General features: G+C 33.5%; 1 protein-coding gene across 1 annotated transcript; it reads left to right on the top strand.

The window, feature by feature from the left end:
• Positions 1-416: 416 nt before the first annotated feature.
• LOC147283253 (uncharacterized) lies at positions 417-9090 on the top strand. Its single transcript, XM_086248395.1, has 5 exons — positions 417-1917; positions 7177-7805; positions 7890-8174; positions 8254-8968; positions 9073-9090. Exons 1-5 carry the CDS (start codon positions 712-714, stop codon positions 9088-9090), a joined length of 2853 nt encoding a protein of 950 aa, XP_086104521.1. The 5' UTR covers positions 417-711.
• The last annotated feature ends 56 nt before the right edge of the window (positions 9091-9146 follow it).

Genomic DNA, 9146 nt, shown 5'->3' with positions numbered 1-9146 from the left:
TGACTGTCCACTCACTGAGCCTATCTCACCGTTTTCTCGTTTTGTCTTCAATTGTCCCCCAGGTAGTAGCATTGGTGGAGGTCGAGCCAAACGCGTCGAGGCATAGCATCCATTTTTCATTCCTGGACCCTGTAGGCGCCATGTTTATTTTTGTAAAAACTTATTGTAAATGATTAGTGGCTCTGATAACAACTCCTAAGGTTTAAGTGGGTCCGAGACCCTTTATTTGCTTGTGGTAGAGGTGGCTGAAAGATTTAGAAGTGCTTTTTAACATGTTTGAAATTTCTGGGTTAGTCCATTTTCAGGGGAGGTTCTGCCGAATTTTCGGTAGGATTTTCAGCTGATTTTGGATTCCCACAGGACCTCTCCGGATTTGAGGGTGGAATCCGGGGGCGGTCCTGTCAGATGTGGTCCAAGCGAGTAAGGGGAATCCAGCAAAGATCCAATGTCCTTGCAGTCGTTGTATAAACCTCCAATACCAGCATTTTAATATAGTATATGAGCATTTGGTCATGAATGAGATGGATTCTACATACACTACATGGGTGTTTCATGGAGAAAATCCAAGTTCATCTGTACAAGAGAGAACTGATGAATTGCCAGAGACATATAGAATGTATAGGGATGCATTCTACCAAGATGATGATGATGATGATATTGCAGAACCACCACAAGAAAGAAGAGAGCCAAATTTTGAAAATTTAGTGGAGGATGCAGAACTTCCTTTATATACAGATTCTACTTACACAAGGATGTCTGCGCGCAACTGTTGTTTTATATAAGTATAAAGCTAGATATAGTCTAACTGACAAAGCTTTTGATGAGCTTCTTGAGATTTTTGGTGATATGCTACCACGTGATAATAGGCTTCCAGATTCCTTGTATTTAACAAAAAAATTACTCAAGACATTTGATTTAGGCTATGAAAAGATACACGCATGTGTAAATGACTGTTGTTTATTTAGAAAAGAGTTTGAGCACATGGAGACATGTCCGAAATGTGGTTGTTCCCGATGGAAAATGAATGACCGAACAAAAAAATTATACATTAGAGTCCCTGCAAAGGTCTTGCGGTACTTTCCAATCATACCGAGATTTAGGAGAATGTTTAAGTCACCGGAAATGGCAGAACAATTAACATGGCATTACACTCATAGAAGTCAGGATGGAAAAATGAGGCATCCAGTAGACTCGTTGGCATGGAATATAATTGATAATAAGTGGCCCTTTTTTGCTTCAGATCCACGTAACCTCAAGCTTGGCCTTTCTTTTGATGGATTCAATCCGTTTGGTGATCTTAGTTCAAGATATAGTTGTTGGCCAGTGATTTTGGTTACTTATAATCTTCAGCCATCTCTATGCATGTCCAAGGAAAATTTAATGTTGACTTTACTTATCCCAGGGCCAAAGCAACCTGGAAATGATATAGATATATACTTGGAACCACTTATAGAAGATTTAAAAGAATTATGGATCAACGGTGTAAGTGTTTATGATGCATTCAGTAAGTCCACATTTAATTTGAAAGCTGTATTTATGTGGACAATAAATGACTTCCCTGCTTATGGGAATTTATCTGGATACTCCACAGAGGGTGAAAAAGCATGTCCAGTATGTGGTGTTGACACATGTTCAAAATGGTTGAATTGTAGTAAAAAATTTGCATATATGGGTCACAGAAGGTTTCTTCCACACAATCACCCATTTCGGGTTAAAAAAGATTGGTTTGATGGAACTAAAGAACATGGACGGAAGCCTAGAATATTAACAGGTTCAGATATTCATCAGTTTGTCGAGAATTTTGAAAATGATTGGGGAAAGTCGAAGAATAAGAGAAACAAAAAGAGGAAGAAAGATAGAAGTCCTATTTGGCCATGGAAGAAGAAGTCGATTTTCTTTGAGTTACCATATTGGGAGGTTTGTCGCTTTCCCCTTTTTTTTACTAGCCTCTCCGCACTCGCGAGAGCGAGTGCGAAGCGGCTCTTTCTATTGCGCATACGTTAATTTTGGGGCATACATTCTATTTATTAATGTGCACCTTTGAAGTTTTTTTTGTTTCTAGTGTGAGAATGTTTCATTTTTTTTTTTGTAGATTGGCATCAAACTTTTTACGCATACACCGTTGATTTATTACAATAGTTGTTGTTATGAGTCTAAGTATCGGGTTCATCTAAAGTAATACATGCGAGATGCCGGATTTTCCCTTCTAACCAAATTGTCGTCGCACTTTGTAGTAAATGTTATCACTTTTTGAGGCATGGATTAACTGAGAATGCAATTACTATATTTATTGAAATAGTTCTCAAAATATATGTGCAAATGAGCAATAAAGTTGTAGGGAAAACCACCCTAATCCATATGATTAGGTTGCTTATAAGAGACACGTCATACGTTATCGGGTTGGAGCAAAACTTCTTTGTACACCACATTTTTGGTAAAATTGCCACTTTCACCGGCTATTGAGCCTTTGTTTACAATTGATGATTACACTTGAGTATTATATAATTTTAATTTTACTTTTCATGCTTAAAAAATTATAACTAAAGAAGAAGAATAATAAAAATGCTACTTAATTGTGTAAACAATTATGAACTTATTTTAAATAAGAACCCTAAAAATGTATAAATATTAGTTAAGCGTACAAAAAATATCAGGGGATGACTGATCTCTATTACTGGTGTCCGCCTCAATTCGATCATCACAAATATTATCAACCATTGGTCACTTTCCTCGAGATGCCTCACACCGTCGAGTCAAATAATTGTGAGATTGTGAAGAACTCAATGATTGTGAAAAAATAAAGATGTGTGAAAAAATTAGGGTTCATTTTATTTTCAAGGAAAATTATCAGTTAAGTTTTTTATATCATGGTGCACTTTAAAATTAGCATAACGACAACCATGTTGATTGACTACAATCCCAAATATTTATGGTGGGCTGCGCTCAGAGAAGGAAATGATATATAAAATATATTACATTATTCAGCTTAAATTTTATTTCCTTGTAGCACCTTCAAAGTTAGCACTGCCACGTATTCTCTACTCGATCAATGCCTCTTTTTTTATTTTAGAAACAGTGATTTACAGAGTTAGAGCAACGTAACACATTAGCAATTTTCAGGTTGCCATCTCCCCTTGGTATAAACACTAAAAGTCCCCTAAATAAATATATGAACATCCCCATTATTGCTCAAATTTATCCCCAAATTATATGTAACAACATCATACTAACACTTGCCTCATTTGAAATTGTTAAGAGAGAGATATAGAGCATTCATTCTAATAAGTTTCTCAATTTTTTTTAGCAAACCAAAAAGCTCATTACCAAGAAAGAAGCATACCAATTCTAAGTTCAAAAAAATCATGCACAACTTGATGAGCAATGCCAAAACAACCTCTCTTTTTTTTTTTTTTTTTTTTTTTTTCAATTAACGCTAGGAATTTAAATACTCTAATTTCACAATCTAAAGAATCATATAGTCTTCTCTAGCTGTTGGTCCTATTGCTTACTTCTGTTTTGCTTGCTTTTGTTCTTCAATACATTATTTCTCTTCGTAAATATGTAATGGGCCAAAAGAGATTATTGCTTTGGTTACTCAAAGTCTCAAATTACATGCAAAAGAGATTATGAACAAATTACAATATGGCCAGACATATATAGTGGCTCACAAACAGATAGAGGAGTATGATGCCTTTAAAAAATTAAATAAAATAAAAATGAATTTGGGAAGCTGTTTCAAAGTGATGAAACTGTGAGAAACTATATGTTGTCTCACAAACAGTAGTGCACAGATCTATTCTAAGAGATTACACAGTTATATGACAAAATTAAATGAAAGAAAAAATATGTAAACAAATAGAACCGTACAATCAAAGGAGCCACATTATATAGCTAGAGATCGATTTTAATCATTGTTGAAACTTTTTATAACATTATTACATAGACAGCAACTTGATAGGGATTAGGGATTACGTAAAGATATCATGCTGCAATATGTAAGAATCTCTCTTCACCTTTTTGTTTTCTTTTATTGTTTTCATGATTTCTAACCAAGACTTTCATTTAGTCTTTAGGTTTCATAAACAAAAAGTAAAATGCAGAACAGTAATTTATTATGTAACAGATACGAAATCCAAAATTTTAGTCTTTATAACCCAAATCCACATATACCCTAAAACCCAATTTTCAATTCTCTTCCACTATTTCTCTCATTTTGTAGGGAAACAAACAGAAAGTTAAAAGGGGGTAATTCTCATACCTCATGTTGCTGCAGACAGTAAGGCATGAAAGTGAAAGAAGGGCTATGATTGTAAGGTCTAGAACCGCAAATGCGGCAGAGCTTTGCGTAGGATTTTGGGTACACGACGCCCTCCTCGACTGCCATGTCAAAAACAGAATCTGTAGTTAAAGCAAAATATGAGAATTCCAAGATTACTCAAGAAACTACATTTTGTTCTCCTCTTCCATCAATTGCGTTCCAAATTTTATGAACAAAATCCAAAACATACCAAAGCTAAAATCCAACAAACAGAAAGTTTTTGGTAATTCAAAATTTTTCAATTCTCTTCCACTATTTCTCTCATTTTGTAGGGAAACAAACAAAATGCTTAAAAGGGGTCATTCTCATACCTTAAAGTGAAAGGAGGGGCATGATTGTAAGGTTCAGAATCGAGATCGAGGCAGAGCTTACTGGACACCCTTGTAATACAGAAGCAAAAAATATAACCTATAGTTAGATATATATATATGGGGATTTCAAGAGAATTCATGAGGTGAGCAGTTTCCACAGAATTCTCATGAATAAAAACAAATCATATATAGCTAAAAGTATACAAATAAAACATATTGATGATGAAAATAGTACTTATAATATCAATGCAAGTAGATTATTAAATGAAATTTGATAATATCAAAGTGAAACCCCATCAATACTTTTTCCGCCCCACACATACTTTTTCATCAACCAAATAGATGGTGCTATTTACTTAATTTGCTCAAACCCACACTTCTCCAAAGTTCCACCAAATATACAAATGGAACTTAATAGATGTGTACAAAAGGTTAACATAAATACACCAGATCAACATAAACCCATATGTGCATATGCCCATATGCATAAACAGGAATAACTTAAAATGGTAATTAAAAATTGAAAAGTGATACATGTCACAACAACAACTTAAAATGGTAATTAAAAATTGAAAAGTGATACATGTCACAACAACAACTTAAAATGGTAATTAAAAATTTAAAAGTGATACATATATGTCATAATTGATTTCACGTGCACTTTCCTCACCAACCAAACAGAATAGTGGGTTCGCCCAAAAAAAGAAAAAAAGAAAACAGATCCCAGAAAATTCAAAAAGAAAACAAAGCAAAGCAAAAAATTAGAACTATTCAACACACCCTATACAATGAAATTCTTATAAACGGCAATTCTCATTTTGATTTGTTTCCCTTTTCCTCACTTTCTCATCAACCGATTACAACCATATAATAAACTCCTGTAAAAATTGAAAAAAAAAAAAAAAAAAGGAAGGTCTGCAACCATGAATTGAAGTACTAAAAGAAAGAGATGGAATTAAATGATCCATAGCCTAGAACCCCAGGACACACATGAAAAATATGTAAAATAAATTCAAAACTGAAACTTTAGTCTCAAAGACAATAATGTAAAATTAAAAAGGAAAAAGACAAAAATGATAGTAAATTACCAATTTAGAGGCATATGTTACTCTACTCTGGCAAGCGACTCTTAATTGTCTATGATCTCAAATATTGAATTAAAATGAAAAAAATAAAAAGAGTGATGAGGAAGAAACAAATTAAAATGAAACATATATCAAATAGGAAAAACATTACCAAACACATTACATAACTTAAATATGTTGAAACCATCATGAGATGAATGATTACCTAATAGTAAGCCAGACTTAAGAAAATCTACTTCTTCTGTTTTATTGTTCTTTTTCTCCTGTATTTGTTTGCATTTGGCTTTGGACTGGGTTTCTTCCCTTCTCTGCCTTTGCCTCTGGGCTTAATGAATTCAGATTCGACCAAAAAAAAAAGCCAGACTTCAGAACCCTAAATTGTAACAAAAAAAAAAAAGCTTGGGAATACGTCGAGCATTCTAATTAGTCTATAATTTAATTAAATAAAAGAATCATGGAATTAATAAATTGAAATAATATAAAAAGGAAGTTGGAGACAGAAAGAAACTTACAGGGAAAATTGGATTTTCCCTAATCAAAGGTGGAAAGAACCTTGAATCCTTTACTTTTGAGCTTCACTCAAAAATGGATGAAGGTGAGGTCTTGGTGGAGAGAATAAATTCAGGGAAGTGGAGTGGGAGTGCAATACGTTAACGTGAGGAGAAGAAAACTGCCATATGCTAACCTGGACGTTGTTTTTCTTTTAAATTTTTAATTTTAACTAATTGTTTGTTTGACCGTTTTACCCTTGTTTATTAAGGTAATCTCTGTTTTAATACTCTGAAGCACAATATGGTGTTTATTATTCCGCAAGAGACAATAACGTTGTTTATTTTCTTTGATGCTGATCCAAATACTAACTCATCCTAATATAGGCATGAGTTACACCAGCTTGCAGTAAAATAGCTCACTTCTAACGTTAACAAGCGTCTGATTAGGAGAGATAACCCACTAATTAGCCCACTAACCAACTTATCCTAATAGTACTAACCCACTTATCCAAGACTTAATCAAACACTAATTTAAAGATTACAAATTATTTAACGTAAAAAGATATAAAGCTAATTGGCCTTTTTACATGTCAATTGGCCTTTTTACATGCAAATTGAATGATTCAGATAAAATAAAAAGATATAAAGCTAATTAATAATTGTTAAAACATGATTTCAAAAAAATATATATATATATGTAGTTCATATATGGTTCCTCTTTTTTAGGAGCATGTTCTCTTTTTACTTTTCATTTTGGTTTTTCAATTTTTTAATTAGTTGTTTGTTTTACCATTGTACCCTCTATTGATAACATTTGTTTAGATTGACATTTGAATATAAGCATGGGCATTTTTTGGTATTTTCAAAATTTCACCTAGCAACCCTGTTTGCTTTATATATATAGATTAAATTTTAAAAATACTTCATAGTTTTTGTTGTTGAAGTTTAGATAACTTTGGATAATATTGCAGACATTACTATTACGCCACAATTTGGACATGATGCATGTGGAGAAAAATATTTGTGAGAGCATTATTGGTACTCTCTTGAATATGAAAGGCAAGACAAAAGATAGCTTAAATTCTCGTAAAGATTTGGAAGAGATGGGTATAAGAAAAGAACTACATCCAAAAAATGATGGGGCTGGTTTTCTTTGTGCAATTGCATCATATGTCTTATCCAAAAAAGAGAAACAAGTTTTCTGTAAAACGCTATTAAATTTGACATTACCAGATGGTTATAGCTCCAACATTTCAAATCGTGTGTCATTGCAAGATTGCAAGATTTTAAGTCTCAAGTCTCATGATTGTCATGTCCTAATACAACAAGTGTTGTCAGTAGCATTAAGAGGACTTTTGCCAAAGGGACCAAGGGTTGCAATATTCAGATTATGTGCATTTTTCAATGAAGTATGTCAAAGGGTGATTGATAAAAATAAATTAGAAATACTTGAAGATGATGTTGCAGAGACTTTGTGCATGTTTGAAAGGTTTTCTCCTCCATCCTTCTTTGACATTATGGTTCATTTAGTCATTCACCTTGGACAAGAAGCTAGGATTGGTGGCCCTGTTCATTTTCGTTGGATGTACTCATTTGAAAGGTGACATTCGCAATGTACTTTATTAATTATAACCGAAGTTAATATTAATTATAATTTTTAGTATGACTTTTTCTTGTGATTTAGGTTTATGAAGGTACTAAAAAGCTATGTTAAAAATCGTTCAAGACCTGAGGGATGCATAGCTGAAAAATATTTAGCTGAAGAGATCACACGGTTTTGTAGTGGGTACATGAAACAAGCAGCTGGAATAGGTGTTCAACATAGACGCAATGAGGATTTTGAAGATGAAAAAATAGTAGAAGGACGCCCAATTGGTTATGGAAAGTTGAAGACAATGAATTCTGACATGCTAGAAATTGCTCATTGTTATGTTTTGTTCAATATTTCAGAAGTAAAACCATACAAAGAGTAAGTAAAATTAACATTTGTGGCAGTGAGTTGTATTGGTTTATATTGCTGTTACTCACACTCTAAATTTCCTGTACAGCATGCATTTAGAGGAACTTAAGCGTTCAGATATGCGTCTTTTGAAAAATGAAAGCCTTTTACAAAAGAGACATAGAGATACTTTCAGTGCATGGCTATCAAATAAAGTGAAAAAAAGTGGTAGTAGTGAAATGTCACATATGCTGAGGTGGATTGCATGTGGGCCTCTGAACTATGTTGAATCATTTTCTGGTTATATTGTTAATGGAAATCGATTTCACACAAGGAATGCTGAGAAAAGCACACAGAATAGTGAGGTTTCCATTGAAGCAGATACAATGTGTCGAGCAAGTGCAAGAGACACTTCACATGTTCTTGGAAAAATACCGTACTTTGGTGTTATAAATGAAATTATTTTGCTAAACTATAGCCATTATAAATTCCCTATCTTTCATTGTGATTGGGCAAATATAAGAAATGGTGTCAAGGTTGAAGATGGGTTTACATTGGTTAATCTCCACCAAGGGCAACATCAATTTGAGAAAGATCCATTTATATTGGCGTCACAAGCAAAGCAAGTGTTTTACTCAAGAGAGAATGATACGTCCAACTGGTATGTTGTACTAAAGGCACCACCAAGAGGTTTTTATGAGTTTGAAAATGCTGATGAGAATGATTACACGCCATCTGCACCAGTAGATGTCTCTCAACTTGACCTAAACCTTGATGATGAAGATTATGTTAGACATGATTGTGAGGACATGACTTATAATTCGGTAATTATAATCGTGAATTATTGGTCAATTGGTTTCATTTGCATATATTATTGTTTTACAAATTTTTGTTTATATACCTCTAATAATTTTTGTTTGCTTAACAGAGTGATAATGAAGAGTGACACTAGTAACAGAGCGTGAATGAGCTACTTCCTATAGCTTTCTTTCTGGGTTCCCT

This window comes from Dryas octopetala, chromosome 6, assembly GCF_963921425.1.
Source record: "Dryas octopetala chromosome 6, drDryOcto1.1, whole genome shotgun sequence".
Classification (NCBI taxonomy): domain Eukaryota; kingdom Viridiplantae; phylum Streptophyta; class Magnoliopsida; order Rosales; family Rosaceae; genus Dryas; species Dryas octopetala.
Note: the sequence above shows the minus strand (reverse complement) of the source record. Positions and strands in the feature narration are given on the sequence as shown.

Excerpts from the sequence above, each read along its gene's own strand:
- LOC147283253 (XM_086248395.1), top strand. The coding sequence starts at position 712 with ATGCAGAACTTCCTTTATATACAGATTCTACTTACACAAGGATGTCTG. Across the intron at positions 7,806-7,889 it reads TGGATGTACTCATTTGAAAG|GTTTATGAAGGTACTAAAAA; the intron begins GTGACATTCGCA and ends CTTGTGATTTAG. Across the intron at positions 8,175-8,253 it reads GAAGTAAAACCATACAAAGA|CATGCATTTAGAGGAACTTA; the intron begins GTAAGTAAAATT and ends TTTCCTGTACAG.